Source organism: Barbus barbus, assembly GCF_936440315.1.
Source record: "Barbus barbus genome assembly, chromosome: 48".
In the NCBI taxonomy this organism is placed as follows: Eukaryota; Metazoa; Chordata; class Actinopteri; order Cypriniformes; family Cyprinidae; genus Barbus; species Barbus barbus.
Genome location: NC_136726.1, coordinates 1419565 through 1445441, shown reverse-complemented (window position 1 = coordinate 1445441; position 25877 = coordinate 1419565). Strand labels below are relative to the sequence as shown.

The window sequence follows — 25877 nt, the reverse complement described above, 5'->3', positions numbered from 1 at the left end:
TTCATATAGCATTACAGTTTATAACATTAAAATATTCTGTTTTACTTCAGAAATCACTGGCACAACGTATTCTCCCCAAAGGCACAACTTGCCCCGCACCAGTTGTGCCACAAGACCACTTCTTCCCCAAAAGCTATATTTCTGAAACAATTTATTTCAGATCCAAAGTTATTGTTCTCAGGGATGCACCACATCCTGAAATATATGTACATTCTTAAGTTGAAGGCATTACTGTCATGACCTCACTTTAAAGTCACTTTGAGTAAAAACTGGCACAACTCACCCCACTTTCCCCTAAACCATATATTTTCGCAATCGTGCGTTTATTGTCTTCAGGTTTCATCAGTAAAATAGTTTCTGCTGTTTATTCCGCTACAGCTATATAATGTGAGTTTGACCATATTTGGGATTTCCTGCAGGTCATAAGTTTCTGTGCGAGAGCGCCCCCTGGCGTCGAGTACTGCACAAGACTGTTCAGCTCTGCTGATGTTCACATCTCATTATGGATATGAATAAAGCGTCAGGTCATGTCTCTTTTCATTTAATTCTAGAAACCTCTGTGTGGAAACACCTGCTCAAGCTCCAATAAAGTGCGGGGGGGAATTTACATTTGATTAAAATGAATATTAAATATTAAAAATGCAGCTAACGTACACAGCAAGAACTAAAGAGAACAAGCAGCTTTGATTTTATTGCTGTTTAATTGGGAAATGTTTAAAGCACGTCTTAAAAATAATGAGCACAACACTGGTAAAACAGGCTTATACTGATGTTCTCGTCCTCCGAAGGATCCTTATCAATCCTGTTTTTATTAAAAGATGAATGAGGATGTCAGGATTCTGTGTGACTCCGTGGAGGGGTCCTCAGGGGTTTGGGGTCTGATTAATGAAGGAAGGGACCGCAGTGTTTTCCTGACTCCGGATGCTGTGTCGTTCCACAAATGATTTCTGCAGGCTCCGTTCTTGGCATTTTAGTTCTTTCAATATTTACAATATATCACGTAAAACAATAATACTCAAATTCCTAACTGTAGTTTCTATAGATTATAAAATAAGAAACATACAATGTTGTGACAGAGAGTAGATTTGAGGTAAAGCTCATTAATCAAACAAAAACTGTTAATTACCAAGAATGTGTTTTGTGTTGTATTTCAGATAATGTCATGGTGTAAGACACTACAACGAGAGACTGAGTGATGATGTGAGCGTCAGAGCAGGCCGTAGCGCTCAAGGCCGCAGGAAATCACTGATTGCGGTGCAGGAAGTGAGAGTTTGGACACCAGGAGATGTTTCACAGCCTCTGAACAATAGAATTATGTAACCAGCAATCTATTTGATTTAATTCGTCTGGCCACTTCATAACACACGATGACCATTAAACATGCACTGCATCTACTGACCTGGCAAACCTGGAGATGTGCTCAGATTCACACTCCACATGTTTTAATGTGGATAATAATTTCATAATTTCTCATCTTTACAGTGAGTCTTCACATGCTGCCGGCGCAGGCAGAAGGTCAGGCTCCGTCTCTTCCTCCTGTGGTGGGTGTAGCTTCCTCCATCACAGACGTGTTGTTACAGCTCCACTCTTCTGTCCTCCTCACAAACATCACACGCTTCTAACGCTTTGCTCAGTGGGCCGTGATCCTGGAACAGCATTCCTGTCGACTGTGAGTCTTTGGGTAAACAGCGAATCGATTCGATTCATGACTCATAGGGTTTCGATTCTATTCGAGACAATTCACAATTAAATTGGATCTGGTCAAACCATCCTTTGCCTCTGATTTTGTGTTCAGGGAACGGTCCTCACTCACCAGGAGGATCCCTAGCAAGTTCTCCGTCTTTCTTCACTCACTCGTATGACTGTTCATTCCCATGATCCTTTAGTCAAAATAAAAGAAGATGCCAATTATTGTAGTTCGTTTGTTCAAAGTGGAGTCCAGATATGTTTAGTTCGATCTCACTGGCTGACAAATTCAGTTTTTTTACTTAGTGCACTGAAAAATGTCATTTTTCCATAAATATAGCTCATGTTTTCTCCACACTGAGAAACATCTGGCTATCTGATGTGGCTTTCATGTCTATTTGATTTGGAAGCAGGTACTATTTTCCTGAGTGATGCTGTCTGGTTGTATCTTGTACAGAGAGTCCGAGAATCAGGAGAATAATGGAGTCCTCTCACCTCTGCTGTGTTTCAGATCTCAGGCCACACACACAAGTGCCACGCAGATCATGGGGTTTATATCATCAAATTAGTATCTCCCTCATATCTGATGGATGGAATGTCAAATTAGTTTGGTCCAGTGTCAACCTCAGATTTGGAGTAAAGCATCCACAGGCAACGTCACAAAAGTAGGACACGTCTCAGGTGTGGATAAGGCATGGTAATGATGCTCAAAGCTCAAGGTGGAGCAACATTTGTTTTGAAGAGCCTCACCAGAGATTTGAGATTGAAGAGTCTACACTATTCTGTCGGCCAGGTTTTCACTCCATCAGGAGTTCACTTTCCATCAGATGTTTGAGAGGAGAGCCCACTGGACTCATCCGTACTCTTCAGGTTTGGTGACCCAGTACACACACGGACCTGTTTAACCTGTTTAATGGAGGTGATGTGTCTGTGACCCTGATCTGGTGCAGCTCTATCTTCTTCAGGCCAGTGTTTTCATGCATTGTGCAAGCACACGTTTCTCTGTCTGTGTCTTTATGCTGACCGCTCCAAAATGCATTGAACAGGAAAGTGTGCATGACACAAAAATCATCTGGGAAGGTTTGCTGTAGCTCACAGGATATCTGGCCATTACTCATTTATTACAGTGGGTCTTGATGAAGGAAGAGGTTAATGAGTGTGTGCTTTACTCTTCTATGTCTCTGATTTTAACTCTTGCTGGTTTTCCTCGATGTCTCTGTCTTCCATGTTGACAATAACCTTCTTCTGGTGGGCTCGTCTTCATCACATCTAGAAATCTCAGTTCTGTTCAGCCTTTGGTTTCGGTTTAGGTCGAGCATCTCTTGGGTTCTCTCCAGAAGCTTGTCTTCTGTAAAGCACAACTCTGAACTTAATTTTGATGTCTTTTCTTTCTGCTGTTCCCTTGGGTTAGAAGTCTTGTAGAGACGTTTATCTTCTTTTAGGACTCGAGTTGATGAAAAACTCTCTTTGAAGGTTTTTTTTTTTTTTTACACACGTGACGTGTGTGTGTAAGTGTGTGTGAGTATGTGAGTGTGTGTGTGTGTGAGTGAGTGTGAGAGTGTGTGTGTGCGTGAGTGAGTGTGTGAGTGAGGGTGTGTGAGTGAGTGTGAGAGTGTGTGTGTGTGTGTCTGTGTGTGAGAGTATGTGAGTATGTGTGTGCGTGAGTGAGTGTGAGTGTGGGTGTGTGAGTGAGTGTGAGAGTGTGTGTGTGTGTGTGTGTGTGTGTGTGTGAGAGTATGTGAGTATGTGTGTGCGTGAGTGAGTGTGAGTGTGGGTGTGTGAGTGAGTGTGAGAGTGTGTGTGTGTGTGTGTGTGTGTGTGTGTGTGTGAGAGTATGTGAGTATGTGTGTGCGTGAGTGAGTGTGAGTGTGGGTGTGTGAGTGAGTATGTGAGTATGTGTGTGCGTGAGTGAGTGTGTGTGAGTGAGTGTGAGAGTGTGTGTGTGTGTGTGTGTGCATGTTTATGTGGTTTATGAGGACACAAATGTGTATAATGACATGGGTATGACAGAGGTATTACAATATGAAGGTGGTTTATGAGGACACTGCCTATGTCCCCGTAATTCAAAAGGCTTAAAAAAACATACTAAATGGTATTTTTTTGAAAATCTAAAAATGCACAAAGTCTCCTGTGAGGGCTAAGTTTAGGTGTAGGGTTGGTGTAGGGCAATAGCACACACAGTTTGTTCAGTATAAAAACCATTACGCCTATGGAGAGTCCCCATAAACCACAAAAACCAACAGGTGTGTGTGTGAGTGAGTGTGTGAGTGAGGGTGTGTGAGTGTGAGAGTGTGTGTGTGAGAGTGACCAACTGTAGTTTGTTGATCAAGTGTGCAGAACAACCACCCAGTAAAGCATTACAATAGTCTAACCTTGAGGTCATAAACGCATGAATTAGTATTTCTGCATTTGACGTTGAGAGCATAGGTGGCAATTTAGATATGTTTTTGAGATGGAAAACAGTTTTACAGATGCTAGAAACATGGTTTTCATATGAAAGATTGCTATCAAACAGCACACCTAGGTTCCTAACTGATGAAGAAGAATTGACAGAGCAGCCGTCAAGTGTTAGATAGTGTTCCAGGTTATTACATGTGGGGGTTTTAGGTCCGATAATTAACACCTCTGTTTTTTCTGAATTTAGCAGTAAGAAATTACTCGTCATCCAGTTTTTTATATCGACTATGCATTCCATAAGTTTCTCAATTTGGTGTGTTTCACCGGACCGTGAAGAAATATAGAGCTGAGTATCATCAGCATAACAGTGAAAGCTAACACCATGTTTCCTAATGATATCTCCCAATAAAGCAAAATATATCAACAGTTAGTACTTAAAATACAAATGATGTATTCCTAATAAATATTTAAAACAGTCTGTATGACTAAATTCTCATTAGCACAGCAGAAGCTCAACTGTAGTGGTAAGTGAGAACGGTGTTGTGTATGAGGAGCCTTAGCATATTATTATTAACAATAATGAAGAATTCTAGAGAAGACATGATGACTAAGCACATTTATACTAATTGTATCAAAGTATATTTTCATAGACACTTTTAAATCTAATGTTTTTCCCGCGGCATAATGTTTTCAACCTTTCCCGTGGCATCAGAGAGGCCAAGAGACAGTACTCCAGGAGGATAGCCCATCGTTTCAGTGACAGCAGAGACACTCGGAGCCTGTAGCAGGGGATACAGACCATTACAGACTACAAGCCCCCACCACAGACCTGTGACAGCACCATCCCCCTGCTGAACGAGCTGAATGCCTTCTTTGCTCGCTTTGAGGCACAAAACGGCACCACTGCACAGAAGACTCCACCTCCTCCCGGCGACCAGGTGATGACGCTGTCCCCGGACAGTGTGAGGAGATCCCTCAGCAGGATCAATGCACGCAAAGCTCCGGGTCCTGACAACATTCCTGGGCGTGTACTGAGAGACTGTGCAGTGGAACTCACTGATGTCTTCACAGACATTTTCAACATCTCGTTAAATCAGGCCGTTGTCCCCACATGCTTTAAAGCTACCACCATCATTCCAGCTGGGGCTCAACACCTGGCTGTTGGACTTCCTGACTGGGAGACCTCAAGCAGTACGGGTTGGCAGTAACACATCCAGCACCATCACACTGAACACTGGGGCCCCCCAAGGATGTGTGCTGAGCCCCCTCCTCTTCACTCTGCTGACCCACGACTGCACACCGTCACACAACTCCAACCTTTTCATTAAGTTTGCGGATGACACAACTGTGGTGGGTCTCATTAGCAACAGAGATGAGACAAACTACAGGAGCGAGGTGAGCCGCCTGGCCGGGTGGTGCAGTGACAACAATCTCTCTCTGAATGTGGAGAAGACGAAGGAGATTGTTGTTGACTTCAGGAGAGTACACACTCAGCATGCCCCTCTGACCATCAACGGTGAGACTGTGGAGAGAGTGAGCAGCACCAAGTTCCTGGGTGTGCACATCACTGAGGACCTCTCCTGGACTAACAACACTGTAGCACTGGCCAAGAAAGCACCGCAGCGTCTCTACTTCCTCCGCAAACTGAGAAGAACCAGAGCCCCCGCCCCCATCATGTGCACCTTCTACAGAGGCACCATCGAGAGCATCCTGACTAGCTGCATCACTGTGTGGTATGGCGCTTGCAACGCATCCTGCCGCAAGTCACTTCAGCGCATAGTGAGAGCAGCTGAGAAGATCGTTGGTGTCTCTCTCCCCTCCCTCCAGGACATCTACAGCACCCGTCTCACCCGCAAAGCCCTCCGCATTGCAGGTGATCCCACCCACCCGACACACAGCTTCTTCAGTCTGCTGCCATCAGGGAGGAGACTGCGGAGTCTCCAGGTGAGGACCAGATCACTACCTCATCCAGCACTGACTGCAAACTACCTCTTCTGATAGTCTGATAAAAAGACTGTTCTCTTGTCACTTTAACAGACTGATAAGCTCTTCTTGCACTACACATATATCTGCACAGTATTGTTTTTATTTAACTGGTTTGCACTCTATCTATTCTGCTATGTGCCTTATGCCACTTTATCAATCTCTTTCTTTATTTTTCTACAATGTCCTCATGTGCATATATGTATAGTTGTATGTACATATGTTTAAACTGTATTTATCTGTATTAGAACGTCTACTGTCAGTGTTTAATGTTAACTGTATGCACCAAGGGTCTGAGAGTAACGCAATTTCAGTTCTCTGTATGTATGTGCCGTACATGTGGAAGAATTGACAATAAAGCAGACTTGACTTGACTTGACTTGACTTTTCTAAATGTGGAAGCATACCTATATCAGTACTGTTGTTTACACAGCAAACCAGAGTATTTTTAACAGGAGAAATATAAAGATCTGCTTACTTGGTAGCCATGTCAAAGGTGCTGATAGATGTGTTGCTTCATTCAAAATCTAACTTTATTTGAAATTCATTTATAACGTGTCCTTTACAAATGTTGCAGAGGATGAGAATATCAGTCATAGAGACATAATAACATTATTATTAGACGTGTTAATATCCCAGACAGCACACGTACATCTGCCATATATCGCTCTACAGTACATGATGCAGACGTTGATCTGGTAAAGGAACGATTTAAAACGATTAAAGTTATGGTGCTGAAGTGGCATTTTTGATCATAACTGCTTTTGGCCATGTTTTTCACTCAGTTACAGGCTGCCAGACAGAATCTGTCTCTACTACACTGTTGCTGTTCTGGTCCTTCCTCTCCTGGAGCTCATTAGGTGTCAATTAAATGACTTGAATCCTGTCTGTTCGTTATACCAGAAACAGTTACACACCAAATTAAGAAGATATTTTTCAATGTCAGTAGCCTACTTTTCTCATATTCATGTTGGATAGTCAAGTAGCCTGAAAGGTTGGGCCTAAATACATAAATGTCATCAGCAGGAGAGCATTAGGATCAGATGCCGACATCTCAGCGACATATTCCCAATGATCAAAGGCTCTCTGAGACAGATCTTGGACTGATGGGACTTTATATATCGGGCCGCCATCGCCCAGACATGTGGGCTGTTAGGGACATTCAATATATTTTCAGAATTTATTTATAAATTACAGCATAACATACCCGCTGAAAAAACAAACAAACAATAGAAACCATGACAGAATTTGGAAGTGGTTTTACTGGTTATAATGGGACTTGTATTGGTTTTAATGGACCCTGTGGGTCTCTACTGGTAATTGGTCATCTATTGGTGGCTTGTTAAAACCACTAAATCTTAACGGAATATGTCCCAAAACACACTGCAGAAAACCATTTGTTAATGGTTAACAGTTGATGGTTTGTAATGGTATTTGTGGTGGTACCATTTCTGTGATGGTTTCTATAGTTTTTTACAGGTTTTTCAGGGTACATTCACACATAGATGGATGCACTGCAGTAATGAGAACTTTAGCAGAAAATGCAATCAGATAAAAAATGGAATTGTGTTTCTGGGTAGTTTTGAAGGACTCGGCAGGCACTGCTCTCTCGCTGAATGTAAATGGTGGGATTGAATGTGTTCAGAGGTAGTAAAATGCATTTCCAGTGGCAGTCCTGATGACCAGTTTTCAAAGTCCAGGATTTAATAATGAGAGGTTTGTGTTTCTTTACACATAAACAGTAGAAAGACAAACAGAATCAAACTGAGATCCTGCATTCGAGTATCTGAATCAATACCAGGAAAAAAGTAGGATCAGAGCATCCCTAAAAAGAACTACGAGTGAGATTTTAATCTTCCTTTAATCATGTCTTTTGTTGCTCAAGTAAACCAGGAAGGCCACTGATGCTCGCTCATAAAATCCTTGTTGCTGGTCTGCAAGAATTGTGTCTTATATCCCTGTCTGGCTCATAGTTAAGTACCACATAACCTTAGCTGTCAAACATGTGATTAATGAAACAGCCTCTGGTGCTCCTTATCTGGGAGTTCACTTGTGAAAGTGTGTCAAAAGAGACCGGACACCTACAATTGAACTCCCACCCCCCAGGAAAATCAATGTAACATATTTTTGTTTAATAATATTTTTTCTTTTGTATTTTGAGAGAATTACATGGTACTAATTAATATTTATGCAATAATTATGATACATTTTTTCCATTGAAAATACAATTAATTTTCAAGTATTTTCTATTACTTTTCAATTTAAAATAGATTAGTGCCATCTGATGGGAGTAAAATAAGAAAACCATCTGCAGTTCCATAGTTTAGGCCATATATTTCCATATAGCTCTATATAAAAGGCCTATACATTCTCTTTAGACATAAATACTTATTTTTATTAAGTTGTGTGTTTGGATATATATTTAGACATATTCAAAGACGACTTTTTGTAAAGGTTTAGATTGAGTTGATTTAAAGCGTCAGTTTTTGAATTATTATTACTACAGTTACATGTAACAGAGCTGGTTTTATCAGAGCTTAATTCTTCTGGGTCTGATCTGATTTCTGATTTGTGTGAATGGATGTGTTAGTTTTGCACTCTTGATGTTTTAGAGTTTCACCCTGTCCTTGCTGTGCACTTGTTTCTGCATTGTGGCAGATTTGTAGATTTCCCATTCATTTCCTATGGTCAGTCATTTTAGCCCGAAGACCACAAGTGTGACTATTTGTTTTATGACCACCTCACTTCGAATCAAGCCCTCAATTATTTTTGTGTGCGTTCACATTCCAAATGCCATGAAAGTCACCACGTTTCGTACCATTCCGATGAAGCTGTGATTTTTAACAATTCAAAACATAAAGTTTTTCTGTCAAAAGTGAGCGAAGAGCACCAGCGGGTTAAAGCTGTTTGATGCAGATCTGAGTCGGTGTTGTGCTAGCTGGAGATCGGTGACTCACTGAAGGACTGAGATCCCAAAGGATCTGCGGATCTCCTTACAGGCCTTCTAGAAATCTGGGAATGCCCTGAACTGTACTGAACTTTCTTTATCTTGTGTAGTGTTTCAAACATGCTCAGCAGAATAGATGCCAACACACAGACTCAACTACAAATGCAGTAATACCAATTATTTGGAGAAACGCTGTCAAGGCCTGTGTGTGCTTTAGCCAGGCTAGCTGAGGTCTGAGGACCGCTGGACTGTCACTAGCCTCACACGATTGAATAGAAGGAAACGGCGGTCAGTGACTCTTCCTTCCCCTGAAAGAGAATTTCCTCCTGAGCGCTCAGACTCTCATTCCAGCTCAGAGACACTCACAAAGCAGAAACATGGGAACGCTGTTTCTCATCTTATTAACCCTGGAGCGCTTTTCTGCTTTGAGTGAGTATTCATATTATCGTTATTCACTGGCTTGGCTGTCTTTTGTTGAATTGTTGTTTGGGGACGATCCGAGCTAAAAACCTGACTTAAATGAACTGGGCTATAGCAGGTTAGCTGAACTGATCAAATGTGTATTCATAACCATTTAGAGGACCTTTTATTAATAGCATTATTACTAATAACAGGATTAAATTCATTGTTGTTATGAATATTACGAATATTGGCAGTGCCGTTCATATTTAGTATTTTGAATATTTTCATATTCATTATGAAGTGTTCATTACTGATAGCACTATATATTGGTTGTTAATAATGATGACTATTACAAAGATAAATGGTTATTTTAAACTTTAACTTTCAGCACAAAGAAGCTTCTTTTAACAGTGATTCTAAAACAGGTTTCACTGATTAATACGAAGAGCTAACACTAATGGTCATTTGCAACAAAACCTAAAAAGGAATGAGTTTTTTGCTGTGTTGTGTTTCTCTTTGTAAATGTCAGAGGTGACAAAGCTATTTCGCATCGAGACGAGACCTGACAGATGCTCTGAAACTGATTTGATTGATTTCCACTCGTTCATCTTTCATTTCTAATGTGTAAATATGCTGAAAAATCCAGAAACAATGAGTTCCAGCTCTCTCCGCCCCTACATCAGGAAATGACATGTGCAATGATCATGAAAAGATTCTCTCACCTCAGACTTTCTTTATCATAAAGTGGCCGAAAGTCTCGCTTCAAAATGAAGAAACTATCGGTTACACTTTATTCTAAGGTGTCTTTGTTACAGTGTAATTATACATTAATTACTGAGTAATATTAATTAACTACATGCATTTACTATATGGTTAGGTTTAGGATTAGGGGTTGTCTTGGGGTTACTTGCATGTAATGAATTAATTGTTATTATAATAGTAAGCACTCATTGCTCACTGAATATAAACCGAACAGACCACTCAGATCATTAGGATCGAGTCAGTTAGAAACACCAAGGGTTCACACAAAACAAGGGGAGTCTGCTTTTAGCTATTATGCGGCCCGCAGTTGGAACCAGCTTCCAGAAGAGATCAGATGTGCTAAAACATTAGCCACATTTAAATCAAGACTCAAAACTCATCTGTTTAACTGTGCATTTGTTGAATGAGCACTGTGCTATATGTCCCAACTGACTGCAATACATTTGATGTAATCATGTTCTATTCTTAACTGTTTTAAATTCATTTTAAATCAATTTCTAGATCAATTTAAAATTCCTTGTTTTTATTATTATGTTTTAATTCCCTGTTTGTATTGCTGTGATTATTATTTTTAATGTCTATTTCACTTTCTTTTATGTAAAGCACTTTGAATTACCCCTGTGTATGAAATGTGCTATATAAATAAACTTGCCTTGCCTTGCCTTACAGTCAAATAAATAAATACAAATTATTCAGACACCAGATATAGTTTTTGATATTTTTTTCGCTAGTGGGTGCAGGACACTATAGTGCATTTCTGTAAGTGAGGAGAGCAAAATAAAGTAAACTGTGACATATTACACCCAAATATTCTTCATGCAGTGGACTACCAGATCAGAAATGATTCAGACACTTTGACCTGATCATGTTTTTCTTTAATTGCTAATGTGATGATTTTCCACCACAGACTGAACAAAATGAAGCATTGCTTGGTGATTGGTTGAGCTAAATTGGTTTTATCTAATTGTGTTCATTCTTAAATTTATCAGCTGATAGCTATTCAACCAAATTCATTACATTCCTTTCCATCAAAGTTACCTGACATTATCAAGATCAATTCATTCTGACACATATTAACTCTGAGCTCTTGTCTTATTTTATTTCCATTTTCTAAACTATAGCCAATAAACTGATATAATGTGAGAAATGTTGACGGCGTCTGAATAAGTTTTGGTTTGACTGTATATGTAACGTTTGACAAGGACACCTTACTACCAAACTAGTCCATAAGAAACCGTGACAATCCTACCCAGTGTTCTTCTTCAGAGATATCGACTGTAATCTGTATGCTATTATCAGATGACTAACACTAAACAAACGTTTCTTTCTGCTAGGTGGGTTTCTGGTGGCACACACTAATAAAGGCTTGTGTCTGAGCACACACAGGAGTGTGGTGGTCCTGAGGAGGTGTAATGAGACGAGCCCGACTCAGCAGTGGGTCTGGACCAGCTCCAGGAGACTCAATCACACGCTCATGTCCAGATGTCTGTGGGCCGATCAGAGCAGCGGCGTCCCGCACCACGCTCGCCTGGTCAAGCTCAGCGACTGCCACACTGCCCCGGCCTGGAGCTGCTACGACCACCCAGGGAGCTTCGGACTGGCAGAGACGCCCCTGTTCCTGAAGAAACAGGGCGAGCGGGTCGTTGTCCGCTTTGAGCAGAAATATTCAAACTGGTCTATGTTGACGGTGGACTCTGAGGGGAGACGGGTGTCCACGTCTCTCTGTCCTGCCACAGGTCAGCGGACTATCTCGCATCACAGAAACACTCACTCGTATATCTGTTCACACGTGTCTTCACAATTAACATTTGAGATGATTCGTTTGCTACTGGCATGCTACAGTAGAATACAATACAGTAAATTACTGTAATATTAGACTACTATATGTATGTACCCTACCCTACTGTGGGTTATCTGCCATGATTAAAAAAATATGTCAAGTTTCTCAAACATGCAGTCTGATAGTTGTTTCATATTTAGGCCAAAATATCAGTGTACAAAAAAAATAAATAAATAAACACATTAAAATGTTATGCAGTCATTTCAAATTACTCTTAGTTACAGTAAGCAGTGTTGGGAAGGTTACTTTGGAAATGTAACAGGTTACAGATTACAAGATACCCTATTTAAAATCTAATAAAGCGTAAAGCTAACATCAGTCTTTTTTCAACAGGCCCGTCCACAGTTTCAACAATGAGCTCCACAGGGGAAATAACCACTCTGACAGTCCCCGTCATTACTCAAAGCAGAGCGGTGACCCACCACAGTAACACAGTCAGAAGCAGAACCAAACGCACCGCTACCACTGGTCTAGCTGATCCGATGACATTCACTGCCAAAACAGACTTTCAGGAGAACGAGACTCAAACGCTCGAGACAGAATCGCCCTACGAGACGCCTGATGCTACAGATGTGTCCTCCACTGCTCTGATGGTCACTCCTCGTGCACCTCAGAACTTCACCCAGAATAGCGCTGACGTGACAGAGACTGCCTCAGATGTTATGGAGCAGACCCACAACCCTCTGACTTCTCAGACAGAGTTAACTATCTCCACGTCAGACGCTGAGCCTTCGGGTTCTTCTGACTTTCATACAGGACCGTCTGAAGCTCACAGCACTGATACAGATTCCACACTGAGCGAGAGCTCAACCAGTAGTTTCCCAGTGTCAAACACAGACGGGGCATGGACAAATGCCACGACCAGAAGCTCAACCACGACAAAGATCATCAAAGATATTCAGACGATGTTGCCATTTAAAACAAGAACGACCCGAGCCATTACTCAAGATCTTCCCAGTACAGATACTAGAGCTACTCCCAATACAGCCACCAGTTCTGCTAAAACTAGAGCATGTGCAACAACCAGCCCTGCAGCCCTGTACACATCTACAGCCGCCCCGGATACAGACACCTTCACATCAACGACATACACAACTACTGTGGCTCCAGCTAAAACTTTAGAAACCACCAGCACCATCCCCACCACCAGTACCAGCACCATCCCCAGCACCATCCCCACCACCAGTACCAGCACCATCCCCAGCACTAGCACCAGCACCATCCCCACCACCAGCACCATCCCCAGCACCATCCCCACCACCAGTACCAGCACCAGCACCATCCCCAGCACCAGCACCAGCACCATCCCCACCACCAGCACCATCCCCAGCACCATCCCCACCACCAGTACCAGCACCAGCACCATCCCCAGCACCAGCACCAGCACCATCCCCACCACCAGCACCAGCACCATCCCCACCACCAGCACCAGCATCAGCACCACCAGCACCAGCACCAGTACCAGCACCACCACCATCCCCAGCACCATCCCCAGCACCACCACCAGCACCAGCACCATCCCCAGCACCACCACCAGCACCAGCACCATCCCCACCAGCACCAGTACCAGCACCACCACCATCCCCAGCACCATCCCCAGCACCATCCCCAGCACCACCACCAGCACCATCCCCAGCACCACCACCATCCCCAGCACCATCCCCACCACCAGCACCATCCCCACCAGCACCAGTACCAGCACCACCACCATCCCCAGCACCATCCCCAGCACCACCACCAGCACCAGCACCATCCCCACCAGCACCATCCCCAGCACCATCCCCAACACCAGCACCATCCCCAGCACCATCCCCAACACCAGCACCATCCCCAGCACCATCCCCACCACCAGCACCATCCCCAGCACCATCCCCACCACCGGCACCATCCCCAGCACTGCTGCTCTGAGCACTGGAACCTCACCTCCACCATCTACTGCCACTCCCACCATGGCTTCCACAGCAAAGGTCAGCAACCATATTCTCACTGATACAAGTTTTGCTATGGTATTTCTGCTTACAGTCTTGTTCGATGCTGTGAAGAATCTGAATCTTGAAGAATTCATGCAAATATTACAGCTAGTAGCTAGTGGTGTCCCCCCTGCAAATCTTATCTGATTGGCTGGTTGCTACCAGTGCTGGTTAAAAACATAGTGCTAGTATTTGGATAATTTTACATTTTAAAGTGCTAAGAATCAGATTACAATTACTTTTTCTGGATTACATGATTACAAATTATTCACACAATGGCAGTAAATTGTGTATAATTTATTAATTTTAAATGTAAATTAATTTTAAGTTTCAATTTTACCTTTAAGAAAATTCTACATTTATGTGTCATATTGAATACAGTGACAGTGTACCATGTAAATGTCATGTAAATTAATTTGTAAGCATGCATCTGAATTTGGGGACAAAAGCACCTCTTGGTCATGAAAGTTACTGAACACTGATGATGCATAACTAACAAAAATAGTTCAAACCTGGAAGACTTTGTCCATGTTTTCAAGTTTATTCATGTTTGTTCATGTCATGCAGGGATTTCCAAACTTTTTGTCAGTCAAACCCCTGAGATTTCAATGTAATATTTCAAATAATTGAACAACACATTTGCATGTTCTCTGATGTTGGTTAATGGTCAAATTATATTATTTTCTTTTTATTGCCTATAACAATAATCCCATTTCAATCTATAAACAAGTTAGATCAAAAGTAATCCAAAAGTGAGTAATCTAATTACATTACAGACTACAATTTGTATCCTGTAATTTGTAATTAGTAACAGACTACAGTTTGAGAGTAATCTACTCAGCACATAATTACAGTAGAAACCCTTGAGATGTTCTTGTACCTGTAAGAAACAGCAGGACAATCAGTGCTGCCGTTCACATCACGCCAGTGCTCCTCTCAACATGGTTACATGTATGCATTAGACGCTTTTATTCCTAGTGACTTACATTGCATACATGATTTATACTTTATCAGTTCATGCATTCCCTGGGAATGGAAGCCATGAGCTTGGCATTGCTCTCACCATGCTGCACGGTTTCAACTACACCAGTAAGATTCAGAGATCACAGTGGACACCTGACTTTAGCTGCTCAGTCTCAGTTTAGAAATTAGGCCATTTATGACAAAAACTGGGGGTTTTGGATATGTTTGCCATTAATCATTAGACTATCCAGTGTGTTTATTTGCACAACAGATTTAGTTGATTTTTATAGTGCTGGTTTTATCTGTTCCTCTTTAACATCCTGTTGTGTATTTCTTGTTTGCAGCTTGTAACGACGGAGGCTGTCAGGTGTCTGGTGAACATGACTGCAGCGAGTATTCAGATGGATTATTGTGTATTAAATTTCACAACACCTGGAAAATCCTGCAGCTTCGTCATGACTGATGTTTCTCACTTCACAAGATGTTCTGAAGACATGAAGCGTCCCAGCCATCACACGTGCCTGATGATGGGGTTGACTCCTGGTGCTACCTATTTGTTTGGAATCGTTTCTGAGACAGATGCTGCACGCTTGAACATTACAGTTCAAACCAGTAAGTCCTCTTACTTTCCATCACAGCTTTAGTTTTCTGAATCTGAACCCGTGCACAGAAGTGTCATGAACCAGAGGAGGGTCCTCGTGTTCTCTGTTTAAAGTGCTTTAAAGCAGATTTTCACATTAGCATGCAGTGATTTATGGTTGTTTTTTACTGTTCATTGATATGGTGGAACACATTGTTCTGACAGATTTGATAAAGCACCTGCATTCACACAGATTGCAGAGGATGTGTCTGTCTCATGCCGTATAAGTGTTTTTCACTGAAGTCTTGGCCGTGTGTTCATAAGAGCCGTCACTGACACTTTCCTCATTCAAGGGCATCTTTGGCCTGCAAATACAAAATACTATGAAGGACTTATGAAGTCATTCAGCAGATATTATTATGTTTAAACTTTTTGTTAATGTTAAGTGTTGGGTTCTCAAAGTGAGGTCTGTGACCCATAGCCATAGGGTTTGCAGAAGAAATTTAGGGTGTTATGATTTCTGTGATGCACAAAACGCGCTCAGAATCGTGGAATTTACCGTATAACGCAGAATGTCATGAAGTTTGGACTGGAACACATGAACTTCATCTCCAGAGCTGCTCTGAGTCACTTCATTAGCATTCAACCATTCCATTTGAAAAATCTTATTATACACACACACAAATATTATACACACACAAAAAAGAAAATGCTCTTCACGACAACCCGCCAAAATAAGAGTTAAAACAAAATACAATAGACAACACAGAATTTCTGAAGAAACTAAAAAAATGAATATGCCCATATATTGTAAAACAAATGAATGCAATAACAATACAATGAATTATATAACGTTTTATAAATTCAGTTCATGCTTTTAAGATTATTACAATTTAATTACACTATTACAATGAAACCCAAAAAAGGAAATTTGAGAACAATAAAACACAGGATAAAAGGGTAAAAGTACAAAAATTATATTTGAGAAAAAAATTCACAAACAGATTTCATATGACCCCAAAAATTTATTTTAAAACATTTAATAAGTTAATTTGTATATGTCCAAAAATAATAATAATAATTAAAATGGAAAAAAGTAGTAATCCAGAAAACAATATTTAAAAAAAAAAAAAATTATCCATAAAAATGGGCATCCAAAAGTTCCAATGGCATAGTAAGTATATGCTTAATCACTGTTAAAATTATGAGGGGGTCCTTGGAAAATGTTTCCTGGCCCCGAAAAGTTTGAGAAGGGGTTAAATTACTCAAAAAAGTAATCAGTTCCTAATTGCTAATGTTTGCTAGATTATAACTCCTCTGAACAGACTCAATTTCAATACTCAATACTCTAAAACTATTAGAAACAAGAAGAGAAATCAAGTTGTTCTCATAATTCTTAGCAAATAAATGATGGTCTATTATAGTATAAGTAAATGAATAACAGGTCCATTCTCAACATTTGTAGGTTTTGCAATACAATTTCAGAACTCTTCATGTAGGCATTTCTTAAAGTTGTCTTACATTGACGAGGATTTTCTGTCCATTCCTCCGAGCAGAATAACTTTAACTGATTTTTGAAGGGGTTTCATGTCCAGTCCCACAGCCCTTCAGTTCTTTCTTCTAAATCATTGTTTAATGGATCTGCTGGTTCATCTTTAGCCTTCACGCTCTCCTCATGCATCTTTTTGTATGATATGGACTTCTCAGGTGACTTTATGCCGGTAACCACTGCTGTCTGTTGTCTGTTTGGAACTGTGGCCAAACATCTCAACCTTTGACTCATTTGTCCAGGACACATTGTTCCAGAAGTCCTGTTCCAAACTTCAGTCTTTCTTTTACAATAAGCGTCTTGCTTCGGCCAGATTTGTGGAGTTTCTAATGGCCCATTCACATTGACTGCTGCCAGATCTCATGCAGATCCATCAATGACACACTGAGTGAAATCTTGGCATGACGGTACCATGTACTTCAGTGCTAATGACCAAACTAGACCAGTTTATTGAGCTTTCTATGTATACAATATCTGCAGTTCCCAACATGCACTGCAGCATGACATCAAGATAGGCGTTGCTTTAATGTTCACTGTCTGGGTTATTTACTTTTACTTTACTTTTAGTCATTTAGCCGACGCTTTTATCCAAAGCCACTTACAAATAAGAAAAAGTAGCTAAAACTAAAAGTCAAAACTCAGCAAATACTATATACACACATTTAAGAAAATACAGAAATTAAATAAAATTGACAAATGCATACAACAACATTTCAATAGTAAACATTTAAATGAAAACAAAAAAAAGCTAAAAACAATTCAAAATATTAAAACAACTAAAGGTATGAGTATAATAATGCTTCTAACATAACACTAAGCTTCATGTGTATGTACAGCCACACACATATACATACATATAAAAATGAATTCAATATTATTTCATATCCATATAGTATGAAGTACTAAAATAACTCAAATTAAATTAAACTAAAACTGAATAAACAACCTCATCAACACTGAGCCAAGCACATGTTTTAAAACAACAGCTTACACAGAGTAAGAAAGGGTTATAAAAACTGAAACAGAAGTGAAAGTCGTAGGAAAGAGGAGAAATAAAAAGCCATACTCCTCTGCCGGTGTCCCAGCCCGGTGGAGTCGTACGGTGGAGTCGATGGTCTTTACACGCTTCGGGCTTCACACGAGGAGGCCTTTACACGACGGCTGCTGCGGTATAATAACCTTTTTAAACCCATCTAACAAACCACTATTTGAATTCAGCTGGACCCTTTCCTGTTTATCACTAAAAATGGCCAAGCAAGTGCACACACTGACAAGATACAGCACCAAACGTAACACCAACCGTGTTATATGTAATGGTTCAGGGTCCTGTGGCAGTAACATGGAGTGTGTTGTTGTTGTCTGGGATAAACCATCAGAGCAGAACGTCTGACAGAAAAATATGTCTGGGAATGACGATCAGCCCCATTTTGTTATCTAAATTCACATTATATATGTAACAACTCATGTTTTTTCATGTTCTTTCACCAAACAGTTTGATAAGTCTGCTTTAAATCAGAGAGTCACAGTGTGGGTTTACTCATGAGCTCGTTTTACACCGGTACAGTCATCATGTTCCACAGGACACAGAAACACCTCTAACCAGCAGCAGGTTTACTCCTAACCAAAGGCCAACAGCTCTTTTATCGTTATTTCCAGGATATTTTCAGCTTGCCTCCTCCCTTCCTGCTTTAGCAGACTACCCGCCTACATATCCTGTCTTTTACTGCCCTTTCCCATGATGCACACACACACACACACTCAGATATTGTCACATACTCTTCAGGAAACACTAATGCTGAGATTATGAGATGATGGTGAATTCATTCTGTCATTATTTACTCGCCCTCATGTCGTTCCAAACCTGTTTTTACTCCTTTAAGTCACTAAATGTAATGAAGTCCTAAACACAAAATGAATCTATTGTAATAAACACTTCCAATGAGATTAAGTGCACTTAAAGACAGGTTTATCATTCGTGCAGCTCCTGCTCCCGTCACATCACTGACTCTCCAGAGCAACGGCAGCCAGGACTCTCTTAAAGCCGCCTGGATTCCTGCTGTCGGACACGTGGAGTCCTACCAGCTCTCTCTGTCTCCCTCCATCTCTCCAGAACGGGACCTTACTCTGCCTCCAAACACTACTCAGTGGGTTTTTAGCGGCTTGACACCTGGAAAAGCTTATCAAGTGCTGGTGAAGACAAAGAGTGGAGAACTAACAGCTGAGACCAGGACAACAGGGAGAACAGGCAAGAACTGACACATCTTACATCTTCGTACCTTATTTTTTTTCCCTAAATGGCACCTTAAAATCTATTACCTGAAGTGTACATACAGTATTAGTACCTTTTCAATAGAGACCTTTAAAAACCCTTGTGCGGTCTTGGGTCTTTTTTTACATTTTGACATTTTAAAAATCATAGCTTCATCGGAATGGTACAAAGACTTTTATGGCACTTGGTATATGAACACACAAAAAATTCAGGGCATGATTCAAAAAAGCTAAGGGCTCAAAAAAAAAAATAGTCACACTCATGGTCTTTGCTCAAAAATGACCGACCACAGGAAAAGAATGGCAAAACGATTGAAAATACAGAAAGTTTTTGTGTGTACAATCTACAAATCCCCCGCAATGCAGAAAAAAATGGCACAGCAATGAAGGGGTGAAACTCTAAAACATCTAGAGTACAAAATCAGCACACACACACTCACACACACACACACACACACACACAATTATACACACTCAAATGAATCGGTATGGCTATAACCATACAGCCAAAAAGAGTCAGAAAACTGAAATAAGGGGTTGAAATCAGATCAGACCCACAAGGAATAAGATCTGATAAAGCATTCCTGTTTATTTTTGTTACATTTTTTATAGAATTTTAATGTTTTGTATAACAAAATACTTTCTTGTTCAGGTTTGACTGTGGTAATAATTATTCAAAAACTGACGCTTCAAATCAACATTTAAAATAACAAAAAAAAAAAAACCTTGACAAAAAGTAGTCTTTGAGAAGGCCTTGATATACATTTAAATCCACAACCTAATAAAAGAAAACAACTGAGCCTCTCTATAGAGTCCTATACAGGCGTCTAGTGGTTACGCCATGAAATGACATGTTTTTCTTTCTTTGACCTCACCAGGAGGAGCTAATCTGCCTTCAAAACAGGGATTTTAAAGGCCTAGTCTCTATTTTAATCTGAGATACTGCAGTCATTTTTTAAAAACTATTTTCAATGGGAAAAATTGATAATAATTATTGCATAAATATTAATTATTACCATAAAATTATCTCAAAAATATATATATATTATTGAGCAAAAATATATAAGATTGATTTTACTGAAGATATAAGATTTACTGACTGCGAAGACCATGAGTGTGATTCACAAATAAAGACAGCACAATTAATAGATCATAAACAATGAGCAGTTTCCATGATAAAATACTGTAACATACAGTATGACATGTGAATAATGAGTGATTCAGTGCCTTGTCATGATGGATAGAAATAACCTGAGATTTGTGAGTTCTTGTTGTGTCTGCTGCTCATCAGCTCCAGGATGGGCGGCTCATCTCCAGCTGGAGGCCCTTAATGAGAAGACCCTGCGGCTGTCCTGGTCTCCTCCTGCTGGCGACTGGGATTTCTACCGTGTCCTGCTGTTCAACGGCTCGTCGGTGCTGATGAACCGGACGGTGGACAGGACTCTGGTGGAGTTCAGCTTCAGTAGCGGGACTCTGGTTCCAGGCCGTCTGTACAGAGCTGCAGTGAGCGTGGAGAGCGGATATCTGAGCTCGACCTCCGACTGCCACGAGAGACTAGGTGTGTAACCGATCAACTCAACTTCTGCCATCAAACTTCACGAACCAACATTACAAAACCACAAAGTGCCTGCTCTTGTGAAACAGAAGTGTGCTAAATTGTATTGTGTGTGCACTTTTAGTGTACTTCAAATCTTTTAAAAAAACCCTGTACTTGCAGATATATAACACTAATAATAAAGGCCACTTAAAGGGATAGTTCACCAAAAAAAAGAAAATTAGCCCATGAGTTACCCTCAAGCCATCCTAGGAGTATCTGACTTTCTTCTTTCAGACGAATCCAATCGGAGTTATATTCAAAAACGTCCTGGCTCTTCCAAGCTTTATAATGGCAGTGAATGGCTGTTATTTTTCAATTGTCCAAAAGAAGTGCAATAAAGTGCATCCATCTGTTAAGTTAAATAAAACACAACGTTTATTCAGCTAACACTTTATTACATCCATTGCCGCCATCACATCAGCTCACACACATTCACAACTCCTCCCCTCTCCCTGCGCGCGCTCACCTTTTAATCAGCGCATGCGCTAACCTTATTTTTAACCTGGAAGAACCTTCTTATAGGGAACAGAGTAGGGAAGAAATAACATGTTAACAATCTCCCAATACTTTAAACAACAAAAATACAAAGAAAATATAAATACAAAAAAAACCGTTCAAAACAAAGATTACAGTTGCCAAAAGAAAATTGTTGTATATCCGATTACAAGTACAGAATCTTTTCAAATGAACCCTCTTTTTTATAGTCCTTAAGTTAGTGCTTTCAATAGCACCATAGTCCTTCACTGAGTACTTTCAATAACATCAAGGCAGACGCTCCTTTTTTTGTAAGACAGTCAGCGAGTTGAGTTTTTGTGTCCGACCAGAGTACCTTCTTGATTCTTTTACTCTGTATGAGCTCCTTGATGCAGCTTATTTCCAGTCGAAGACGTTTCTCAGAGACCTGTTTAGTTGACTTAAGGGCATCAAACAGAGAGTGGTTGTCTGTCACACATATCAACGGTGGTGTATTCAGCTCAGCATTTCCAGTAGTAAGTTCAGAAAAAAGAGTAGTCAGAAAAATGGCATTATCTATTCATCTGACAGGGCCAGAGTTTCCCCTGCCAGAGTACTCCTCACCACTCGTCTAATTTTCTTAGATTGCCAACAAAGAGGAGAAAACTTCCCTCCTTCTCCCATGAGACCAATCAATGTTCCCCCCTGTGTGCCCCCATCAGGGAGATTTCCAAGGGAAGCATCACTGAAAACAACAAAGTTTAGAGCATCATTGTTTCCCAAATGTTGAAACCTGAGAGTCACCTTTTCAGATTTAAGCTTTCTGATGACCTTATTTGTCTCGTGAACAGATTGGACTGTAGCATACTTTAAATTTGATGCTAAACTGCATACATCAAACATAATGTCTGGTCTGGTTTGTTTTGCAACCCACAGTATTTGTCCTATTTTTGACCTAAGCTGCTCTTTTTCAGTCTCATTAAGAGAGGCATCCCTCTGTACTGCACGTGCTGCTTGCAGCCGAATAGGCTGTAGGTGTTCAATGTAACTATGCTGATGTACATGAACCACACCATTAACAGTAACAAAGTCCATTCCCACATAGCAGAAATTGTCATGTTCCTCACGTCCAACATGTAATGCAGACTGTAGTGTAGGTATCACATCTTTTGAAAAGTTTTGTGAGCCTGCCCAAAGAAAATCATCAACATGACATGCGAGTACTCCAGTAACTTTGCACTGTTCATCCAGCCAATAGAATACTGCTGGATCTACTTTAGACATTTTACCACCTGTACTCAGCATGATTTCTTTCACTTTGTTGTACCAATACAGTGATGCATCTGCAAGGCCGTAAACACACTTGTTTAGTTTCCATAGAACATTTTCTTTTCCTGCTTCAGGAGGGGGCCGAATATAGATTTCTCTGGACAACTGCATGCCCTGCAAGAAAGCAGATTTGATGTCCATGGAATGGATTTGCCACTTATTTTGGCAGATTACAGCTAATAATAGCCTAAGAGAGTCAGAGGCACAGGTTGGGGAATCTTTCTGCAGCTCGTGAATATTAAGCTCTTCAAAACCTCTGGCTACGAGTCGTGCTTTGGGCATAATACCATTCTGAGTTTCTTTGAGACTACAGACCCATCTGGTAGAGACACACTTTTGACCTGCATCATCAACTTCTTCAAAAACATTGTTTTTGTACCAGTTCACCATTTCATCCTGTTTAGCTGCATCAAATGAAATGTCTTTTGTTATGAGTACATCATTCTCTTTATCAGTTGAATCAATGTGAAGATTATCAACACATGACATATCCACTGGCTCTTTTTGCCCATCACTGCCATCATGTTCAATATGTTGCAGATTAAACCAGTTTTTATATTTTCCAGAGGCTTTGCCTGCTCTTCCTAAAACCTTGGCTCTCTGTACATCACCATCCTGTTTCATAAATGTTACAGTCTGTCCTGTTTTTAACTTTACACCAGCAGAAGAGACAGGATTACCACACACATCATGATCCATTTCAGGTTGTGTCATTCTAGGATAAACCACTTCTCCTGTATTCAACTCCCTGTTACTGATGTTTTCTTGGTCACTGTCTGTGTTTTCTTCACTATCTGAGCCATCTGCTACATTGTTTAAGCTACCTTTTTCACTTACTTTTTGACTGTTGTCTTGTTCATTTGGCTTATCTTGAGACTCCTGATCCTGCGTGTTTGTCTTGCAGAGCCTGGATTGATGTACTCTAACAAGAGTCCCCCCATGTCTTACAAAAACAACAGCTCCATCTTGACCAATAACTACCCCCGGTCCCTTCCACTCAGGACAGTCTGCTCTTTTGTAATATACCTTGTCACCTGTCACATACATGTCATCTGTGGGCCTAAGCTGCCTACGAAGTGCCCTTCTTATCCGCTCAGAAGACTCTGCTTCTGTGAATGCTTTCCTAGAAGCATGTAAAGCAGAAATGTGTTCTCCTACTTTAGAACTCACAGTGGTACCTTCTAGAGCAGGCAATTTATCAACTAATACAGAAGGAAGGTTAGGATTCTGTCCAAACACTAATTGGTATGGACTGTAGCCATGAACATTCAACATGCTGTTCTTTGCCATGAGGGCCCAGTCAAGGGCAGTGTGCCAGTCACATCCATTCTCTCGTTTGACCTTCAGGATGATCTCGGTGAGTGTTTGGTTATGTCTCTCAAGTAGTCCATTGCTCCAGGGACTGTAACCAGCTGTTGTTCTTGTCTCGATGTTAAAGTTTTCAGCCATGTCTCTGATCTCTTGGTTGTTGAATTCCCCTCCATTATCACTGTACAGCTTCTGGGGGGCACCATGGACACTAATCCAAGTGTGAATGAAGGAGTTGACAATCTCAGATGACTTCTTTGTTTTCACAATGTTTCCGGCGCTGAAACGTGTAAAGTGGTCGATGATGTGAAGATACCATACACCTGGTTCCAACTCGTGCAGATCCACCGCCACTGTCTCGTTATATTCCGAAGCCATGGGCAGCCCCACAGCAGGCTTTGGCTTTGTCCTCTTGTACTTCTGGCATATTTCACAGTCATAAACTATTTGCTGTAGAATAGTAAGGCAATCTTTGTCCTTATTTCCTGAACTTTGAATGAGTCTCTGTAGCCTGTCTGCCGATGCGTGGCCAAACTGTTTATGGAGCTTCAGAAGGACTTTGCGTTTCTCATCTGGAGACATATTTTCTGTCACTGTTAGAACTTCCTCTTCAGTTTGATCTTTTTTGGTGTCTTTGTCTCTGATATCAACACAATAATGTCCAGAACTAGTAAATTCAAGTGGAATAGATTGTTTGAACATTACTGCACTGTCCTTTTCCATGTCCAAATTGGTCCCTGCTTTCTTCAGTGACGTTTTACTCAGCAGGAGTGGAATGTCAACCTTGACAACTTCCGTTTCAATTAGGCATTTTGTCAGTCCTATTTTAGCTGGTAATTTCACATTTCTTGTGGAATATACCAAATTCCCATCTCCGAACCGAAACGGTCTGCAACTGTGAGATTCTGTTTGCATCAACTGGTTCACTTGATCTTGAGTGAGGTCATCAATATAGTTTTCCAGCCATTTCTCCCCACACACAGTACGGGTACAGGCAGTGTCAATAATCGCTGATCCCAATGATTCAGTCATGAATATCTCGGCATCTGACATTGAGGCTTTTGTAAACAATGTGATGTTACATTCCTCAATATCTGCATCATCAGTTATTCTTACTTGTTCCGTTTTCTTGTGTGGACAGTCTTTAGCCCAGTGAAATGTGGACTGACAAATAGCACATCTGGATCTTTTACCGTATTTATCAAGTGGATTAGTCCCTGGTAATGGCTGCTGCTTTAGTTGTCCACTTTGAAACGTTACGTTACGTTTTCCTCTTCCTTGTGATCTTTGTTCGGTGAAAAATGCCACGTCCTGGTTCACTTGTATTCCGCTTGACGAGACTGTCGATTTTCCTCCGAAAATCCGCTTTAGAGCCGACTTCATGGATGAAAACTTCAACTCTGAACAGGCCGTCAGTGCTAACTGTCTGTTTTTTTCGTCGAGGCAAGCCGTGTCTAGTAGCTTAAAAGCCAGCACAGCGTCAGGAAGCGTCATATTATACTTTTTCATCCGGTTGTATCGCTGTTCGAAATCAATTATGTAGTCGGTCATGGAAACCGAACTATTCTTCGTTATTCCATCAAAATAAGAATAGGCTTCATATGCGCGATCCTTTTCCTCTTTTAGGAACACATCATCCAGCTTAGCCATTAGCGTTGCCATACCATTATTACTGTCTAAATCCTCCGCAGGTATTTCCATCGCCGTTTCACGGGCTCTCCCCTCAAGCCCCAAGGCAACAGCGAGGGCTTGCTTCTTTTTGTCAAGTTCGGTAACCCGCGTCCAGATATTAACTTCATTTTTCCAACACTCGTATGGCCTGGCTTCATCAAACTTCGGCGGA

The 25877-nt window shown here is 40.9% G+C and overlaps 1 protein-coding gene across 2 annotated transcripts in view; it reads left to right on the top strand.

Annotated features, from left to right (window-relative positions):
• Positions 1-9326: 9326 nt before the first annotated feature.
• The window catches only part of LOC306866933 (receptor-type tyrosine-protein phosphatase beta-like), a 44033-nt gene continuing 27482 nt past the window's right edge, over positions 9327-25877 (top strand). The window contains exons 1-6 of one of the 2 annotated variants that reach the window (XM_079412383.1): positions 9327-9442; positions 11512-11913; positions 12351-13984; positions 15295-15562; positions 19061-19324; positions 20639-20905. In XM_079412383.1, coding sequence (XP_079268509.1) covers positions 9391-9442; positions 11512-11913; positions 12351-13984; positions 15295-15562; positions 19061-19324; positions 20639-20905 — 2887 coding nt within the window. In that variant the 5' untranslated portion in view covers positions 9327-9390. The remainder of the gene's footprint in view (positions 9443-11511; positions 11914-12350; positions 13985-15294; positions 15563-19060; positions 19325-20638; positions 20906-25877) is intronic. The other variant, XM_079412384.1, reaches the window with a different exon arrangement.